The 19774-nt window shown below is 57.5% G+C and overlaps 1 protein-coding gene across 1 annotated transcript in view; it reads left to right on the top strand.

Annotated features, from left to right (window-relative positions):
• The window catches only part of EIF2AK3 (eukaryotic translation initiation factor 2 alpha kinase 3), a 79737-nt gene extending 60216 nt beyond the window's left edge, over positions 1-19521 (top strand). The window contains exons 10-17 of the mRNA XM_068167686.1: positions 721-833; positions 2758-2880; positions 4597-4746; positions 7564-8332; positions 11904-12071; positions 14758-14859; positions 18279-18341; positions 19218-19521. Coding sequence (XP_068023787.1) covers positions 721-833; positions 2758-2880; positions 4597-4746; positions 7564-8332; positions 11904-12071; positions 14758-14859; positions 18279-18341; positions 19218-19394 — 1665 coding nt within the window. The 3' untranslated portion in view covers positions 19395-19521. The remainder of the gene's footprint in view (positions 1-720; positions 834-2757; positions 2881-4596; positions 4747-7563; positions 8333-11903; positions 12072-14757; positions 14860-18278; positions 18342-19217) is intronic.
• Positions 19522-19774: the final 253 nt, after the last annotated feature.

Genomic DNA, 19774 nt, shown 5'->3' with positions numbered 1-19774 from the left:
GAAGGGAGCTCCAAAGGGCATCCAGTCCAACCCCCTGCACTCAGCAGGGACATCCTCCTCTGGATCAGGTTGCCCAGAGCCATCTCCAGCCTCACCTTGAACATCTCCAGGCATGAGGCCCCAGCCACCTCCCTGGGCAACCTGCTCCAGTGTTCCAGCAGCCTCCTGGTGCAGAACTTGTTCCTCACATCCAGTCTAAATCTCTTCCAGTTTCAAACCATTGCCCTTTGTCCTGTCACTGCAGCTCTTTGGAAATAGTCCCTCTGCAGCCTTCATGTGGCTCCTTTCAGGTACTGGAAAGCAGCTCTAAGGTCTCCCTGGAGCCTTCTCTTCTGCAGGCTGAACACCCCCAGCTCCCTCAGCCTGTGCTCACAGCAGTCTTCCAGTCTCCTGATCATTTTCATGGCCCTGCTTTGAATCATCTACTCCAACCTCCCCATCATGGGCAGGGACACCTCCCACCAGGGCAGGCTGCTCAAGGCCTCATCCAGCCTGGCCTTCAACACCTCCAGGGAGGAGGCAGCCACAGCCTCCCTGGGCAACCTGTGCCAGAGTCTCCCCACCCTCATGCTGAAGAACTTCCTAATCAGAGCAGAGCTTTGGAGATGCTTTCAGTGATATCAGTTACTGCCATAGCCAGGGGTACAAATGGGTCTGAAGTACCTGAGGAGCTGATTGCTTGGGTTGGTTTTTATTGTTGTTGTCTTGGTCCCTTCTCAGCTGCGGAAGGAGTCGGAGACGCAGTGCCAGACGGACAGCAAGTACGAGCCTGCTGCTGGAGACACCCAGGAGAGCAGCTGGAGTGATGTCAAGAGCTCTGGATATGTGTCCAGGTGAGCTCATCCAGCACTGCACTTGCAGGGCTTGCAGGATCACAGAATATCATCTTATTTCCAGGGACACCTCCCACCAGCACAGGCTGCTCCATCCAGCCTGTGCTCATCCAGCCTGGCCCTGAACACCTCCAGGCAGGAGGCAGCCACAGCCTCCCTGGGCAACCTGTGCCAGAGTCTCCCCAGCCTCACTGCCAACAATTTCTTCTCCTCTCCAGTCTCAGTCTCCCCTCCTCCCAGCTCAAAGTCATTGTTCCTCATCCTGGCACTCCCAGCCCTTGTCCAAAGTCCCTCCCCAGCTCTCCTGGAGCCCCTCAGGTACTGGAAGGCTGCTTGAGGTCTCCCTGCAGCCTTCTCTTCTCCAGGCTGCACAGCCCCAGCTCTCCCAGCCAGTCCCCACAGGGAGGTTCTGCAGCCTCTGCTCATCTCTGTGGCCTCCTCTGGACCTGCTCCAGCAGCTCCAGGTCTCTCTCTTTGGTTTAAAGCTATGGGTTTAAAAAACAACCAATACAGAAGGTCCTCTAAAGAATTTCTCCCTAATCTGCAGCCTAAGTCTGCCAGCCTCCAGAGTCAGCCCACTGCCCTTGTCCTGTCACTGCAAGCCCTGGGGGAAAGGCAGAGAATCACAGAGTGCTTTCAGTTGGAAAGGACCTTCCAGATCATGTAGCTCCAGCCCCCTGCCATGAGCAGAGGGACATCTCCCACCTCCCATTAGAGCAGGTTCCTCAAAGCCTCACCCAGCTTTCTTGTAGCCCCCTTCAGGCACTGGAAGGTTGCTCTAAGGTCTGCCTGGAGATGTCAGTGTGAGACCTATCCAGAGGAAAGAGATCAGTTGTTGTTGTTCTCCAGCTCAGCAGGATAATCACCAGCTGACACCAAGCACCCAATGGGAGCCTGCAGCTGTAAGCAATCCCAGAGTGTCTCCAGGACACCTGTCAGCAGGAATGTTGCTCTTGTATGTCCTCCTCATCCATGGAATGGGAGACTGCTTCTTGAATCAGTTGTGTCCCACTTGGTGCCCATTGCCCCTTGTCCTATCAATGGGCACCACTGAAAAGATGCCAGCCCCATGCTTTTGCCCCCAAAGGTTCTTTAGCTCTTGCTGAGCATTGAGTAGAGCGGGAGGAGAACCTCCCTGGATCTTCTGACCACACTCCATAGATCACAGAATCACAGAACATTAGGAAGGGACCTGCAGAGCTCACCCAGCCCAACCCCTGCCAGAGCAGGGCACCCAGGGCAGGGCACACAGAACACATCCAGGGGGGGCTGGAAAGGCTCCAGAGCAGGAGACTCCACAACCTCTCTGGGCAGCCTGCTCCAGGCCTCCAGCAGCCTCACACCAGAGAAGTTTCTCCTCTTGTTGAGGTGGAACCTCCTGGCTTCCATCTTGTCCCTGTTGGTCCTTGTGCTGTCCCTGGGCACCACCAAGCAGAGCCTGGCCCCTTCCTCCTGACCCCCAGCCCTCAGCTATTGACAGACATTGATCAGATCCCTCTCAGCCTTCTCCTCTCCACACCAATCAGCCCCAGGGCTCTCAGTCTCTCTTCCCAGCAGAGCTCTTCCACTCCCTTCAGCATCCTCACAGCCTCCCCTGCACTCTCTCCAGCAGCTCTCTGTCTCTCTTGAGCTGGGGAGCCCCAAACTGGACACAGCATTGCAGCTGTGGTCTCAGCAGGGCAGAGCAGAGGGGCAGCAGAACCTCCCCAGCCCTGCTGGCCACACTTTTCCTGCTGCCCCCCAGGATGCTGGTGGCCACAGGCCCAAGCTGCTGCCCCATGCACCACTTGCTGCTTCAGTTTGCTCCCTGCACTTCCCAGGAAGGTTTCACTCTCAGTGGTAAATGCCTTGGGGTTTTCTCTCTGTACTAACACATTTTTCTTCTCCCTCCTTTCTTCTGCCCCTGCCCCCTCCCCTCTCCCAGGTACCTGACAGATTTTGAGCCCATTCAGTGCCTGGGCCGTGGGGGTTTTGGAGTGGTCTTTGAAGCCAGGAACAAAGTGGACGACTGCAACTACGCCATCAAACGCATCCGGCTGCCCAACAGGTGAAGGGGCAGGGGCTGCTGCCCCAGGGGCTCCTGCCCCAGCTGCTCCTGCCCCAGCTGCTCCTGCCCTGCCTGCCCAGCACCCCTCTGCCATCCAGGACACACCCCTCATGGGGGGGCTGACTTGGGTTTGGCATGGAGAAGTTGGCATCCCAGCAGAGGGTGAGCTGCTTGGCTGAAGTGCTGGCAGAGCAGGACCCTTGTGAGGATGCTGCAGCCCCATGGCAGCTCAGAGATCCATGGAGTGGGTTGGGTTGGAAGGGATCTCAAAGATCAGCCAGTTCCAACCCCCTGCCATGGGCAGGGACACTTACCACCAGCCCAGGTTGCTCAAGGCCTCATCCAGCCTGGCCTTGAACACCTCCAGGCTGGATGAAGGCCTGAGCTGCTTTGATTCCCTTGTTGATTAGAGCCTTTGACAACAGCACCACTCATTTGTAGCACTGTTAATTTGCTTCTCTCCTTCCTCTCCTTACCTTTCCTACCTTCTTTTTCCCTTTCCTCTCTCCCTGCCCAGCTTTTCTGACTCCATTTGCCCATTTTGTTTCAGTTTTTGGTCCCACAACCCCTCCCTTGTCTTTCAGTCATAGGTGCTCAAGCCATGCTGCTGAATTCCCCTACACAGAGCTTGCAGCAGTTCCTTTTAGTGGGAGATGGGAGACACTGCTGCTGGAAATCTCAAGTTAGGACAGCAACAGGCAGGCCAGTAGAGGGAGGGTAAAGCCATGACATCCAGAATGCCTCTGTCTTGAATGTGTTACAGCAGTGTGACTCTTTGACAGTAAAGACATTTAAGGTAGCCTAAAGTCTTCTTTTCCCAGCATACTCAAAGCCAGTCAAACCAACTGACCTGACTTGATCCAGTTGTGGTTTTCTGAAGAGAAATTAATTAGGTCAGGATACCAGCAGGCTGCCTGCTTGCCTGTCCATAGAATCACAGAACACAGGGCTTGGAAGGGATCTGCAGAGCTCACCCAGCCCAACCCCTGCCAGAGCAGGAGCACCCAGGGCAGGGCACACAGAACACATCCAGATGGGGCTGGAAAGGCTCCAGAGGAGACTCCACAACCTCTCTGGGCAGCCTGCTCCAGGCTCCAGCAGCCTCACACCAGAGAATTTTCTCCTCCTGTTGAGGTGGAACCTCCTGGCTTCCAGCTTGTCCCTGTTGGTCCTTGTGCTGTCCTTGGGCACCACCAAGCAGAGCCTGGCCCCTTCCTCCTGACCCCCAGCCCTCAGCTATTGACAGACATTGATCAGCTCCCTCTCAGCCTTCTCCTCTCCACACTAATCAGCCCCACTCTGGAGATGGTCATCCTGGAGCCTCCTTATTCTGTGCCAATGAAGAAAGAAGCACCAAGGTGTCCCTGCCTGCCTCCCTCCTCTGCTGTCAGTGTCTCCTGCAGCCCTGTAGGGCATTGCTGCTTAGGGCTCTTTTTTCTGTCCCTTGGGAGAATGGGGAGCATGAAGCTCTCCTGCTCAGCTCTGCTGCCTGCCATGATTTGAGAGCAGCTGGCTGAGTGCTGAGCTGCTGGGAGCAGACCCTGCTGCTGCAGCCCTCTGAAGGCGTTCTCAGGGGGGGCGGCTGTCTGGCTGTCTGTCTGTCTGTGTGAGGAGCAGCACTGCTGGGCTCCCTGGCTGTGCTGAGCTGCTCTGCAGAGGTGTCTGTGCCACGCTGCTGCCCTCTGAGCGTGCCCCTGTTGTGTGCTGGCCCGGCAGGGAGCTGGCCCGCGAGAAGGTGATGCGGGAGGTGAAGGCCCTGGCCAAGCTGGAGCACCCGGGCATCGTGCGCTACTTCAACGCCTGGCTGGAGGCTCCCCCGGAGAGCTGGCAGGAGAAGATGGATGAGCAGTGGCTGAAAGATGAGAGGTAACTCAGGGCTGGGGGAAGCTTAACAGTTCAGTTGGAGATGGGGCAGCAACAGAACTGGAGAGCTGGTGGGGAGCCCAGGGGCTGTGCAGCAGAGAGCTGGGCGTTAGCTGTGCCGGGAGAGCTGGGGCTGCTCAGCCTGGGGAGGGCTCCAGGGCTCCTCACTGGGAACTTTTCCCCTAGCAACAACAGGCAAATGTTGTTGTACACTTCCAGGCCATGGGTCAAGTCAGGTCATGGCTTGGATGGCTTCAAATTCCCCGACAGCAGGGCACAGCCATAGGAATATGAAGCCATCCAAGCCATCAATGCTGGATGCTCAAACCTCACAGCATAGATTGGGGTGCCTGAAGAACCTCCCCTGTGGGGCCAGGCTGGGAGAGCTGGGGCTGTGCAGCCTGGAGAAGAGAAGGCTCCAGGCAGACCTCAGAGCTGCAGTTCAATATCTGCAGGGGAGCTGCAGGCAGGCTGGGGAGGGACTGTTCAGAAGGGGCTGTGGGGATAGGCCCAGGGGCAGTGGTTTGAACCTGGAGCAGGGCAGAGTTAGGTTGGACATGAGGAGGAAGTTCTGCAGAGGGAGGCTGGGGAGACACTGGCACAGGCTGCCCAGGGCTGGGGTTGAGGCTCTGTCCCTGGAGCCATTGAAGCTCAGCCTGGCTGTGTCCCTGGGCAGCCTGCTCTAGCTGGAGCTGTCCCTGCTGCCTGCAGGGCTTGGCCAAGCTGCCCTTGGAGGCTCCCTTCCCACCCAACTCATTCTACGGTTCTGTGATTCAACTACATCACACTTGGTCATAGCTTCTCTGCATTTTTGGGTCCTCTCTTTGGGTCCTCTGTTGTAGGTCCTTCTTTCAGCTCAGGAAACATCTTGCAGTTCTCTAATGCAGCTTCTGTGACTGAAACTTCCCATGGTTGGAAGTTTGGGGCATGGCTACTCTGATGAGGTTTTACACTCTGGCATCTCTCTCTTCTTTGCTCCTTTCCACTGCTTTAGGTGAATCTCATTCAGTCCTTCAGTGCTCCAGTGACTTCATTTCAGCAGGAGTCTGTGAGGGATAATGAGAGTGAGCATTTTGAAAGCTTGGTAGGAGTAGTTAAAAATGGGAAATGAGATGAAGGGTGTTAGGAGAGAGGCAAAAGTCGGGGGGTGTTAGCAGCCAAGGAATGGGGCCTCATCCCAGACTCTTTAGTGGCCTCATAATAGCACCTGAACCTGCCCAACCCGTTGGAGAAGGTTGCAACCTTTATATTTCAGGCATCAAATGACCATCTCACAGCTGTCACTCTTCCAAGGCAGCTCCAACAGGCACTGTCAGGCACCTCAGTCTGCAGGGCTGCTGCTTCTGCTGCTGCTCATGAGCCTGACTGCACCCTGGGAGCCCAGGCAGCAGAGCTTGCTCAGTGTCCCTCTGAGCAGCACTCTTGTCTCACTGAGGGAACACCACCCTCTGCAGCAGAAGGGCTGCTGAGCCCTGCTGCTTAGTGATTCCCACACCTCCCCCTCCAGGGGAGGCCACCAAGGTGGTCAGAGGCCTGAGAACCTCCCCTGTGGGGACAGTCTAGGAGAGTTGGGGCTGTTCAGCCTGGAGAAGAGAAGGCTTCTGGGTGACCTCAAAGCAGCCTTCCAGTACCTGAAGGGCTCCAGGAGAGCTGAGGAGAGACTTTGGACAGGGGCTGTGGGAGTGAGAGTGACTCAGCAGAGTGGTCATGGACTTCAATGTAGTGATTGCTTACACTGAAGACAAATTGATTAACCACAGAGTCACAGAACTGTCAGGACTGGAAGGGACCTCAAGGCTCAGCCAGTTCCAACCCCCTGCCATGGGTAGGGACACCTCACACTGCAGCAGGTTGCTCACAGCCACCTCCAGCCTGGCTGCAAACACCTCCAGGCAGGAGGCTTCCACCACCTCCCTGGGCAGCCTGTGCCAGGCTCTCACCTCCCTCATGGGCAACAACTTCTTCCTCACAGCCAATCTCAATCTCCCCATTTCTAGTTTTGCTCCATCCCCCCCAGTCCTATCCCTCCCTGACACCCTCACAAGTCCCTCCCCAGCGTTCTTGCAGCCCCCTGCAGATCCTGGAAGGCCACAATAATTAATGCATCTGAGGGCCCCATCTCTCCCCAGGTGGCTGGTGTGACATGTGGGCAAGGGTACAAGAGCCAGAGCTGTGCCACATCATTCCACAGACACAAATTCCTTCACTCACCTGCAGGCTCAGGGCAGTCACAGAGCTGCCTCCTGCAGGCACAGAGCAGGAGGCTTTCACCCCACACTTCCAGGCTGACAAACACAACTCTGCTTTGGAACCTGCCTCATCTCTTACAGGCCTCTCAGGTCCTGCTGCTCCAATTCCCACATGGCAGGATGAGGGAAGCTGAAAGAGGGCAGACTTAGACTGGACCTGCAGCAAGGCTGGGGAGGGACTGTTCAGAAGGGCCTGTGGGGATTGGATGAGGGGCAGTGGGTTAAAGCTTGAGGAGGGAAGATTAGGGCTGGATATAAGGAAGAAATTGTTGGCAGTGAGGGTGGTGAGACTCTGGCACAGGTTGCCCAAGGAGGCTGTGGCTGTCTCCTCCCTGGAGGTGTTCAGGGCCAGGCTGGATGAGGCCTGGAGCAGCCTGTGCTGGTGGGAGGTGTCCCTGCCCATGGCAGGGGGCTGGAACTGGATCATCTTTGAGGTCCCTTCCAGCCCAAACCACTCTGGGATTCTATGATGTGTTTCTCAGTAGCAGCAGTAGTTAAACCTGGGCTCCTGGCAGTGCCTTTGGGTGGCTTGCAGGCCCAGAGTGCTGACCTGCCTGTTGTGTTCCTCTAGCACTGACTGGCCTCTCAGTTCTCCCAGCCCCATGGATGTGCCCTCCTTCAAGATCCGAGCAGAGCCCTTCTCGGCCAGGGAGCACATCGAAGTGGTCGCCACTCGCTCGGAGCAGGAGCTGGCCCTGGGGATCCCCTGTGCTCAGCAGGACACATCTGCAAGCCAGTTTTCCCCTCTGGAGTTCTCTGCCACGGACAACAGGGAGCTGCAGCAGTCAGAGGACCCTCTGCTGAACCTGCAGGACAGTGTGCTCACAGGCTGTGAGGGAGAGGACAGCACCATCAACAGCAACGGCCTGGAGGGCTCCCTGGAGACCTGCTCCTCAGCTGCTCCTGGAGGGCACCTGAGGGAAGGCACCTCCTCTTCTATTGTGTTTGAGGACTCTGGCTGTGGCAATGCCTCCAGCAAGGAGGAGAAAGTTGGTGTTTCACACGGGGAGAGCTTCTCTGAGGAGAAGGCGAAAGGTGCAAGGGAATCTGAGCACAAGAAGTCTGCCTCGGGAAGTCCTCTCTCTGTGTCTCCACCAAGGCCAACAAGTTTAAGCCTGGACCTTTCTAAGAACATTGCAGACAAAGTCAAGCCCCCCTCCCCAAAGGTCTACCTGTACATCCAGATGCAGCTCTGCAGGAAAGAGAACCTCAAGGACTGGATGAGCAGAAGGTGCAGCATAGAGGAGAGGGAGAGGACGGAGTGCCTGCAGATATTCCTGCAGATAGCTGAAGCTGTGGACTTCCTGCACAGCAAGGGACTGATGCACAGGGATCTCAAGGTTTGTGTTCAAAGGGCACAGTGGCAAAGGAGTTGGGGGCTGGGGGGTTAAATCTGTTTATTGGCATGATCACCACAGAATGCAGCAGGGCCAAGGGCTGGGTGCTGGCTTGAGTCACAACCACCCCATGAATGCTCCAGGCTTGGGGCAGAGGGGCTGGAAACTGCCCAGCAGAGAAAGCCCTGGGGGTGCTGGGTGCCAGCAGCTGGAGATGAGCCCAGGGGGTGCCCAGGGGGGCAAGGAGGCCACCAGCAGCCTGGCCTGGAGCAGCAGTGCTGTGGGCAGCAGGAGCAGGGCAGGGATTGTGCCCCTGGGCTCAGCACTGGGGAGGCCACAGCTTGAGTGCTGGGTTCAGCTTTGGGCTCCTCACTCCCAGAAGGACCTTGAGGAGCTGGAGCAGGGCCAGAGAAGGGCAACAGAGCTGGGGAAGGGTCTGGAGAAGAGGGCTGGGGAGGAGCAGCTGAGGGAGCTGGGGGGGTTTGGTGTGGAGCAGAGGAGGCTGAGGGAGAGCTCTTTGCTCTCTGCAGCTCCCTGAGAGGAGGCTGCAGCCAGGGGCGTTTGGGCTCTGCTGCCTGGGAACAGGACAAGAGGAAATGGCTTCAACTTGCTTCAGGGGAGGTTTAGGTTAGACATTAGAAGAAACTTCTTGACTGAAAGGCTTCTCCAAGCCTGGCCCAGGCTGCCCAGGCTGGTGGGTGAATGCCCATGCCTGAAGGTGTTTGAGAGGCAGAACTGTGGTGCTGAGGGCCATGGCTCAGCCCCAGCCTGGGCAGAGGCAGAGCATGGCTGTGCTGGCTGCTCTGGAAGGGCTTTGCCAGCCCAGACAGTGCTGTGATTCTCTGCCTGCCTCAGCTCCCCACTTGCTGGCTGGAGCTGGATACCTGCCTGGCTGTGTCCTGCAGGCAAACAGCTTCTCCTTGACTGCTGTCAGAAGGTCTTGGACTGCTCTGTCCCCAGGGCATCCTGCAGAAGCCTCTGGTGCTGTAGTTCCCTGGGAGGCCTGGACTGACTCAAATGACATCACAGGGTCCTGGTCCCTCTGCTGCATGCCAGACCTGGGCAGCAGCAGTTCCAAACTTGCCTGCTGCTTGTGCAGTGCCAGGCTGGTAGCTCAGTGCCAGCCCCTGCTTTAAACTGGCAGATCCTGAGTGTGGAACTGGCCACAGTCTGTGTATGGCAGGGGAGAGAAACCCTGCTGGAGCAGCTGAGTCTCATCAGTGACTTCGGCAGGGGCTTACAGGAGCTGAGTTCAGGTCTGCACAGTCACCTGGAGGTGCAGTGCCCCATGGAGTGAAGAGGAATCATCCCTCAGGGCAGGGCAAGCCTCTCTGGCAGCAGGGCAGCTGGCAGCTGGCAGACCTCCTTGCTCTCTACAGCTCCTGAGAGGAGGCTGCAGTGGGCTGGGGTTGGGCTCTGCTGCCTAGGCTCAGGTGATAGGAGAGGCAGTGGCCTGAGGTGTCACAGGGGATTGATCATGGCCTCCAGTGTGGTGACTGAAGACATTTTACTAACACATCTGAGGGCCTCACCTCTCCCCAGGTGGCTGGTGTGAGATGTGGGCAAGGGTACAAGAGCCAGAGCTGTGCCACATCATTCCACAGACACAAATTCCTTCACTCACCTGCAGGCTCAGGGCAGTCACAGAGCTGCCTCCTGCAGGCACAGAGCAGGAGGCTTTCACCCCACACTTCCAGGCTGACAAACACAACTCTGCTTTGGAACCTGCCTCATCTCTTACAGGCCTCTCAGGTCCTGCTGCTCCAATTCCCACACTTGGGTTTCCCCAGGGGAGGTTTAGGTTGGAGAGTAGAAGAAGCTTCTGGCTTGGAAGGCTTCTCAGAGCCTGGCCCAGGCTGCCCAGGGAGGTTGCTGCATGCCCATCCCTGGAGGTGTGTTGCAGAGGCAGAGCTGTGGTGCTGAGGGCTGTGGGTTAGTCCCAGCCTGGGCAGTGGTTGCACTCCATGGTCTAAAAGGCTTTCCCAGCTGAGGGGATCATCCAGAACGAAAATCTGCTGTAAACCCCTCTGAGCTCTGTCCCAGCAGGGGGGACCTCTCAGGTCAGTCTCCTGTCAGAAGGTCAAGGCTGAGGCCATTGGTAGCTGGCAAAGAAGCTGAGGGGGGGCTCAGGCAGACCTCTGCTGTCGCTGCTCTTGGGAGCTGCAGAGCTCTCAGCCTTCTGTCCAGACTCAGCTGGGTTGTGTTGGGCACAGCTGCTCCTCAGGGACCTTCTCTGGCCCTGCTCCAACCTCTCAGTGTCCTGGGAGTGAGGAGCCCAGAGCTGAAGCCAGCACTCAAGCTGTGGCCTCCCCAGTGCTGAGCCCAGGGGCACAATCCCTGCTCTGCTCCTGCTGCCCACAGCACTGCTGCTCCAGGCCAGGCTGCTGGTGGCCTCCTTGCCCAGCTGGGCACTGCTGGCTCATCTCCAGCTGCTGGCACCCAGCACCCCCATGTGCTGGGCAGAGAAGCCCAAGCTGAGGTGCTAGGTGCAAATGAGTGTGGCACTTGGGGTGAGAATAAACCCCAGGAGCCAGCAGCAGCTGCTGGGAACTTGCCATGTGAGGAGGGAGGGCTGGAGAACTTCTCTGTGCTCTTGCCAGCAGCTGGTGGCTTCCTGCAGCCCTGGGTAGTGCCAGGACACCTCCCCTGGGTGAGAAGAGCTGAGCACTCTGGGGTTTGATGCCAGAATCATTCTTCTTCCCTCAGCTTCCCAGCTGGTTCTGGCAGCCTGCTGCTTGTGGAGCCTTAGAACCACAGAGCTGTCAGAGGTGGAAGGGAGCTCAAGGCTCAGCCAGCTCCGACCCCCTGCCATGGGCAGGGACACCTCACACCACAGCAGGTTGCTCACAGCCACCTCCAGCCTGGCTGCAAACACCTCCAGGCAGGAGGCTTCCACCACCTCCCTGGGCAGCCTGTGCCAGGCTCTCACCACCCTCCTGGGGAACAACTTCTTCCTCACAGCCAATCTCAATCTCCCCACTTCTAGTTCTGCTCCATCCCCCCCAGTCCTATCCCTCCCTGACACCCTCAAAAGTCCCTCCCCAGCTTTCCTGGAGCCCCCTGCAGGTCCTGGAAGGCCACAATGAGGTCTCCTGGGAGCCTTCTCCTCTCCAGCCTGCACAACCCCAACTCCCTCAGTCTGTCCTCACAGCAGAGCAGCTCCAGCCCTCTGCTCCTCCTCGTGGCCCTTCTCTGGACACCTTCCAGCCCCTCCAGATCCTTCCTGGCACAGAGGCTCCAGCACTGGCCCCAGAGCTGCAGCTGTGGTCTCAGCAGAGTGGAGCAGAGGGGCAGAATCCCCTCCCTGGCCCTGCTGGCCACACTTCTCTTGCTGCAGCCCAGGCTCTGCTTGGCTCTCTGGGCTGCAAGTGCTCCCTGCTGGCTCCTGCTGAGCTTCTCCTCCCCCAGCACCCCCAAGTCCCTGCCCAGCCTGGGGTCAGTGTGTATCTCTCTATTTCTGTGTCTAGCTTCCTTGCCTTGCCAGCAGAGCGGAGCTGGATGAGGCCGCAGTGGCCCCAGGAGCCCTCTGCCTCACTCACCCCTACCTTTCTCTCCCCCTCTTGTTTCCTCTTAGCCTTCCAACATCTTTTTCACCCTGGATGACATAGTGAAGGTTGGGGATTTCGGCCTGGTGACTGCCATGGACCAAGATGAGGAGGAGGAGTCGGTGCTCACCCCGATGCCAGCCTACGCCAGGCACACAGGGCAAGTGGGCACCAAGCTCTACATGAGCCCAGAACAGGTTGGTGCTCCCTGCTCCCCCCTGCAGCCTTCCCGGCCCTCCTGGCAGCAGGCTGCTCCAGCAGGGTGCTGAAAGTCTCTGCCCCTCAAGGCAGAGCTTGGAGTCCAGGTCCAGAGTGAATGTTGGGAATAGCTGTGGAGCCAGAGGGGAATTGATCTGAGTGTAGAGCCAGAGGAAAATTGATCTGAGTGTAGAGCCAGAGGGGAATTGATCTGAGTGTAGAGCTAGAGGGAAATTGATCTGAGTGTAGAGCCAGAGGGGAATTGATCTGAGTCTGGACCCAGAGGGGAATTGATCTGAGTCTAGAGCCAGAGGGGAATTGATCTGAGTCTGGACCCAGAGGGGAATTGATCTGAGTCTAGAGCCAGAGGGGAATTGATCTGAGTCTGGACCCAGAGGGGAATTGATCTGAGTCTAGAGCCAGAGGGAAATTTATCTGAGTCCAGACCCAGAGGGGAATTGATCTGAGTCTAGAGCCAGAGGGAAATTGATCTGAGTCTGGACCCAGAGGGGAATTGATCTGAGTCTGGACCCAGAGGGGAATTGATCTGAGTCTAGAGCCAGAGGGGAATTGATCTGAGTCTGGACCCAGAGGGGAATTGATCTAAGTGTAGAGCCAGAGGGGAATTGATCTGAGTCCAGACCCGGAGGGGAATTGATCGGAGTGCAGAGCCAGAGGGAAATTGATCTGAGTCTAGACCTGGAGGAAATTGATCTGAGTCTGGACCCAGAGGGGAATTGATCTAAGTGTAGAACCAGAGGGAAATTGATCTGAGTCTGAACCCAGAAGGAAATTGATCTGAGTCTAGACCTGGAGGGAAATTGATCTAAGTGTAGAGCCGGAGGGGAATTGATCTGAGTCTGGATCAAGAGGGAAATTGATCTGAGTGTAGACCTGGAGGGAAATTGATCTGAGTCTAGACCCGGAGGGGAATTGATCTGAGTCTGGATCAAGAGGGAAATTGATCTGAGTGTAGACCTGGAGGGAAATTGATCTGAGTCCAGACCCAAGGGGAAATTGATCTGAGTGTAGACCCAGAGGGAAATTGATCTGAGTCCAGACACGGAGGGACATTGATCTGAGTCTAGAGCCGGAGGGAAATTGCTCTGAGTCTAGACCTGGAGGGAAATTGATCTGAGTCTAGACCCAGAAGGGAAATTGATCTGAGTCTGGACCAAGAGGGAAATTGATCTAAGTGTAGAGCCAGAGGGAAGTTGATTTGAGTCTAAACCCAGAGGGAAATTGATGTGGATACAGACAGATTTAGGTGTAAATCTAAAACCTAGATAGAGTCAGATGTCAATAGATCTTGATTTATATATAAATAAATATAGACTTAGGAGTAAATTAATCCAAATACAGCTATAAACAAATCTGAGTTCAGGCAGGTTCAGGTACAACTTAATCTACAGATAGATTTATATGCACATAAACCTTAACAGAGGTAGATCTAGGTGTAAACAAATCTAAACATAGACCTAGAGGTAAATTGGTCTAAATATCTAGAGGTCAATAAATACAGATTGAGATGAAACTAAGTTGAAACACAGGCAGGTTTAGATGTCAATAAATCTAACTATAAGAGATTTAGATGTCAATCAATCTAACTATAGTCAGATGGAGATGTCAGTAGGTCTGAAAGACAGATAGATTTTGATGTCAGTCTAAGTGTAGATGGATTTAGCAGCCAATAACTCCAAATCCAGATAGATTTAGAGATGAATTAGAGTGGCTGTGATTGCTGCTTGGGTACCTTCATTGCTCCTGCTCCGAATGCATTCCAGAGGCTCAGGTGCAGGGCAGCTGAGCAAGGACACCCTGCTGAGCACCAGGGCTGAGGTGAACCTGTGAGTGAGTGAAGCTTTGTCAGCCTTGGGGGAGTGAGGGGATGTTTGGACTCAGTGATCTTAAAGGTCTGGTGTCCTGCTGAGACCTCACCTGGAATCTTGCATCCAGCTCTGGGCTCCCCAGCTCAGGAGGGACAGGGATCTGCTGGAGAGAGGCCAAGGGAGGGCTCCAAGGATGCTGAAGGGACTGCAGCACTGCCTGGGGAGGAGAGGCTGAGAGCCCTGGGGCTGTTGAGTCTGGAGAGGAGAAGGCTGAGAGGGATCTGATCAATGTCTATCAATAGCTGAGGGCTGGGGGTCAGGAGGGAGGGACAGGGACAGGCTCTGCTCACTGTGCCCTGGGATAGGCCAAGAGGCAATGGATGAAAAGTGCAGCACAGGAGGTTCCAGCTCAGCATGAGGAGGAACTTCTTGACTGTGAGGGTCCCAGAGCCCTGGAGCAGGCTGCCCAGAGAGGTTGTGGAGTCTCCTTCTCTGGAGCCTTTCCAGCCCTGTCTGGATGTGTTCCTGTGTGACCTGTGCTGGATTCTCTGCTTCTGCTCTGGCAGGGTGATGGACTGGGAGATCTCCAGAGGTCCCTGCCAACCCCTCACATCCTGTGAGCCTGTGGTCTTCTCCAGCCCAAATGGTTCTCTGAACCTGAGTTGAGACCTTTAGCCCTACAGAGAGGAGCTGATTACACAGGGCCTTGCTCCCCCTTGGCCAAGGTTCTGCCAGCCCTGGGGTGCTGAGCTGTGCACACAGCTTGGTGACTTGCACAGCCTGAGTGCCAGGGGTGCTGTGTGCATGGTGTCCCCAGGGAGCAGCTTGGCTGACCTCTCCCATGTTGCCCTTGCAGATCTGTGGGAACACCTACTCACACAAGGTGGACATCTTCTCCTTGGGGCTGATCCTCTTCGAGCTGCTCTACCCTTTCAGCACACAGATGGAGAGGGTCAGGGTATGTATGGCACTGGCTGCTCCTCACTTGGATGCTCTGCTTCCAGCAGCTGCTCCCCTGGGCAAACCTCTCCCAGGGCTTCCCTTCCAGTCTGACAAAGCCTTGCAGTTAGGAGCACAGCTTCTGTATCAGCCTTGGGCAGACCCCCTGCATCCCTGCAAGGAAATTTCAGTCTTCCTGCTCTGTGCACTTGGGCTGAGGCCTTAACTCCTGTGCAAAGCTGCTCTGTGCTCAAGCCAGGTGAGAGCAGCTGCTCAGCTGGGAGGCCCGAGGATCCAGGCCACAAATCCAGCTTGTGACTGGGGGACTGCCAGCTTGCTTCTCATGCCAGAGCTGGAGCCACACTGTGGAGTTTTATTGCTCCTTCCTTGCTCTGCTCCTGCAGTGCTTGGCACCCAAAGCTCTTAGTGAGGACTGTGGCTCACAGTTTGAGCTGTGAGTGTCACACAGCTCTGAGCACAGTCTCCCCACTTCAGGGCACCTTCAGGGCATCCACTGTGAAGCTGGGAGCTCTGGAGCTGCACCACAACCCTTCCTTGCTGTTATAATGCACCTGAGAGCCATCCTGCTCAGGTACAAGGTCACAGAGGACAGGGGCTACAGCCAGGAAGGTTTCTCCTCCTGTTTATGGTGAGCAGGAAGGAGAGAGTCATTTGAACCTGTGCCTGGAGGGGCTCAGTTCCCTGTGAGGATGGATTGCTGTTAGCAGAGATGCAAGGAGCAGCTTGGCTCAGGCCTTGGGGGCAGCCTCAGCTGGGCTGGTGCTGCATTCTCTTGCTTCAAGTGCTCTGACATTAATGAGACACCAGGGCATGGTCTGGAAGAGAGGCAGTGCTTGATTCAACCCCTCCCACCCACAGCAGCTGCAGCCCCCCTGAAGACAATCACTTTGACTGGCACCTGCACCCAGCAAGGAGCTAGTTGGGTTCCCTAGTCTCAGGTGATAGGAGAGGGGGGGAATGGCCTGGAATTGTGCCAGGGGAGGCTGAGGTTGGAGATGAGGGAAAGTTTCTGTGCTGCAGGAGTGGTCAGGGCCTGGCAGAGGCTGCCCAGGGAGGTGGTGGAGTCCCCATGCCTGGAGGTGCTCCAGAACCCTGTGGCCATGGCAGCTGGGCCATGGTTTGGAGGCCATGGTGGGGTTGGGTTGGTGTTGGACTGGGTGAGCTCAGAGAGCTGTTCCAGCCCAAACCCTTCTATCATTCTGTCCTGGCTTCTCAGGATCTCATGCAGCTTTGTCCTTCCAGTTTCTGTTCTGAGGCTAGCAGCAGAGTGATCAGAGTGTGCCTGAAACTGCCTCAACTCTGATGTACTTCATGAGGATGAGGCCCTGAGCAGCCTGTGCTGGTGGGAGGTGTCCCTGCCCACGGCAGGGGGTTGGAGCTGGATGATCCTGAAGGTCCTCTCCAACCCAACCCATGCTATGGATCTGTGGAGACAAGAGGGTGAAGAGCCTGCCCAGCTCCCCAGGGCTGTCACTGTCCTTTTGCTCTGTTGGTAGCCCCACCAGAACCTCCCAGCCCTCCCCTGCCCATGGCTGGAGTGCAGCTACTCCAGTGGCTGCTTCCACATTGTTACACTGAGCCCTGGCATCAGCCAAGCATTAGCACTGCTTGCTGAAGCAAAACCTCTGCCTGGTGAGGCAGCCTAGCAGGTTGGTGCACAGTGAGTGGCAGTGAGCTGGGAAGATCCCCAGGGGAGGAGAGTGAGACCTGCTTCTGCCTGAGGCTGGCAGCCCGGAGGCTGTGGCAGGGCATTTTATTTCCACAGCAGATGCTTGGGAGCAGATCACTTAAAAGCTGAGTAAGGAGGATAGAGGAGAACAAAGTCCTGGTGGGCAGAAGGATGCCCCTGAGCCAGCAAGGAGCCCTTGGGGCCAAGGAGGCCAAGGGCACCCTGGGGTGGGTTAGAAGGGCTGTGGTCAGCAGATCAGAGAGGTTCTTTTGCCCCTCTGCTCTGCCCTGGGGAGGCCACAGCTGGAATCTTGTGTCCAGTTCTGGGCCCTCAGTTCAGGAAGGACCTCAAGGAACTGCCTGAGAGAGTCCAGCCCAGAGGCACAGAGCTGCTGCAGGCAGTGGAACAGCTCCCTGTGAGCACAGGCTGAGGCAGCTGGGGCTTGGAGCTTGGAGCAGAGCAGCCTGAGGGCTGCCCTCAGTGCTGGGATAAAGATGTGCAGGGCTGGAGCCAGGCTCTGCTCAGGGATGGCCAAGGACAGCACAAGGGGCACTGGGGGCAAGCTGGAGCAGAGGAGGTGCCAGGGGAGCAGGAGGGAAACCTTTGTCCCTGGGAGGGTGCTGGAGCCTGGAGCAGGCTGCCCAGAGAGGTTGTGGAGTCTCCTGCTCTGGAGCCTTTCCAGCCCCCCCTGGATGTGTTCTGTGTGCCCTGCCCTGGATGCCCTGCTCTGGCAGATTCAACAAGGCCAGGGGCAGGGTCCTGCACAACAGCCCCATGGAGGCTACAGCCTGGGGCTGAGTGTCTGGAGAGCAGCTGGCAGGGAGGGACCTGGCAGTGCTGGGGGGCAGCAGCTGCACAGGAGCCAGCAGTGTGCCCAGGGGGCAGAGAAGGCCAAGGGCATCTTGGCTTGTGTGAGGAGCAGTGTGGCCAGCAGCACTTGGGATGGAATTCTGCCCTGTGCTGGGCACTGGGGAGGCCTCACCTCCAGCACTGGGCAGCTCTGGGACCTCACTGCAAGGAAGCTCTTGAGCTGCTGGAGCAGGTCCAGAGCAGAGCAACCAGGCTGGGGAAGGGAGTGGAGGGAAAGTGATGAGGAGAGGCTGAGGGAGCTGGGGGTGTTCAGCCTGGAGAAGAGGAGGCTCAGGGGGGACCTTAGCACTCTCTACAGCTCCCTGAGGGGAGGTTGTAGCCAGGTGGGGCTCAGGCTCTGCTCCCAGGCAACTTGTGCCAGAACAAGAGGCCATGGCCTGAAGCTGTGCCAGGGGAGGGTTAGGTTGGATGTCAGGAAGCACTTCCTGATGGAAAGGGGAATCAGACCCTGGGATGTGCTGCCCAGGGAGCTGGTGGAGTCCCTGCCCCTGGAGGTGTTCAGGGACAGGTTGGATGTGGCACTTGGTGGCAGGGTGTAGCTGTGTGGTGGGGTTGGGTCACAGGCTGGGCTGGGGGGGCTCAGGGGTCTGTCCCAGCCTCAGGAATTCTGTGACTGTGTGAAATTTGTGCATCTGGGTGGTGCAAGAGTGCAGAGAGCTGAGCTCTGGTGGGGTGGTTCCTGTTGCAGCCTGAGTGCTGCTGGCTGGGAAATCACAGCCTGCTGAAAAGGGCCAGGGGCAGCAGGCTGTGGATTTTGCCCTCTGAAGCCTTCCAGAAGGAGCTTTGCCATCAGGCTGATTTGTTTGCAGGGATCTGGGGGAGTCCTGGCTGGCATTTTGGAAGGGTTACCATAGGGCTCTCCCTGTTTGTTTCCACAGACCCTGAGTGATGTTAGGAATCTGAAGTTTCCACCACTCTTCACTCAGAAATATGCACAAGAGGTGAGTCTGGCACTGGGCACTGCAGCTGCTGCCTCAGCACTGCTGCCTCAGCACTGCAGCTCTCTGCTCTGTAGGGGAAACCCAAAAGCTGTTGTGGAGCATTTTGTGTTAGTGGCCAGGGGGCCAGGCCCAGGCACTGCTGGGCAGCGGAGTTAGCTCCAGTGCTGGTTGGTCACCAGTGCTGTCCCCAGGGCTCAGGGCTGGGCCAGGGCTCTGATGTTTTATCAGTGATCTGGGTGAGGGATTGAGCTCCCTCAGTGTGCAGATGGCACTGCCCTGGGTGCCAGTGGGGCTCTGCTGGAGGCTTGGGAGGCTCTGCAGAGGGATCTGGCCAGGCTGGATCCAGGAGCCAAGGTCAACAAGGCCAAGGGCTGGGTCCTGCACTTGGGTCGCAACCACCCATGGAGGCTCCAGGCTTGGGGCAGAGGGGCTGGGAACTGCCCAGCAGAGAAAGCCCTGGGGGTGCTGGGTGCCAGCAGCTGGAGAGGAGCCAGGGGGTGCTCAGGGGGGCAAGGAGGCCACCAGCAGCCTGGGCTGGAGCAGCAGTGCTGTGGGCAGCAGGAGCAGGGCAGGGATTGTGCCCCTGGGCTCAGCACTGGGGAGGCCACAGCTTGAGTGCTGGGTTCAGCTCTGGGCTCCTCACTCCCAGAAGGACCTTGAGGAGCTGGAGCAGGGCCAGAGAAGGGCAACAGAGCTGGGGAAGGGTCTGGAGAAGAGGGCTGAGGAGGAGCAGCTGAGGGAGCTGGGGGGGTTTGGTGTGGAGCAGAGGAGGCTGAGGGAGACCTCCTTGCTCCCTGCAGCTCCCTGAGAGGAGGCTGCAGTGGGGTTGGTGCCCTGGGGGGTGCAGGCTGTGTGAGTGTGCCCTGTCCCTTGCAGTACACCATGGTGCAGGAGATGCTGTCCCCCAGCCCCACCGAGAGGCCGGAGGCCGCGGCGCTGATCGAGAACCCTGTGTTCGAGGAGCTGGAGCTGCCCCCCAGGCCCGTGCTGAGGCAGAGGTCACGGACAATGAGCCTCTCGGGCAACAGGCACTGCAGGCAGCCCAGCAAGTGACTGCTCAGGGCCCCCCCGGCGCGGCTGGGCCGGGGCAGCAGCGGCAGCCTGGCCGGCAGGGTGCCCAGCAGGATGCCCAGCAGGGTGCCCAGCAGGATGCCCAGCAGGGTGCCCGGCAGGATGCCCAGCAGGGTACCCAGCAGGATGCCCAGCAGGGTGCCCGGCAGGATGCCCAGCAGGATGCCCAGCAGGGTACCCAGCAGGATGCCCAGCAGGGTGCCCGGCAGGATGCCCAGCAGGATGCCCAGCAGGGTGCCCAGCAGGATGCCCAGCAGGGTGCCCGGCAGGATGCCCAGCAGGGTACCCAGCAGGATGCCCAGCAGGATGCCCAGCAGGGTGCCCAGCAGGATGCCCAGCAGGGTACCCAGCAGGGTGCCCAG

This window comes from Melanerpes formicivorus, unplaced genomic scaffold (genome assembly GCF_026170545.1).
Source record: "Melanerpes formicivorus ecotype bairdi unplaced genomic scaffold, bMelFor1.0.p_v2 SCAF_121, whole genome shotgun sequence".
NCBI lineage: Eukaryota > Metazoa > Chordata > Aves > Piciformes > Picidae > Melanerpes > Melanerpes formicivorus.
The sequence above is the reverse complement of the archived record's forward strand: the minus strand, read 5'-3'. Positions and strand labels throughout refer to the sequence as shown.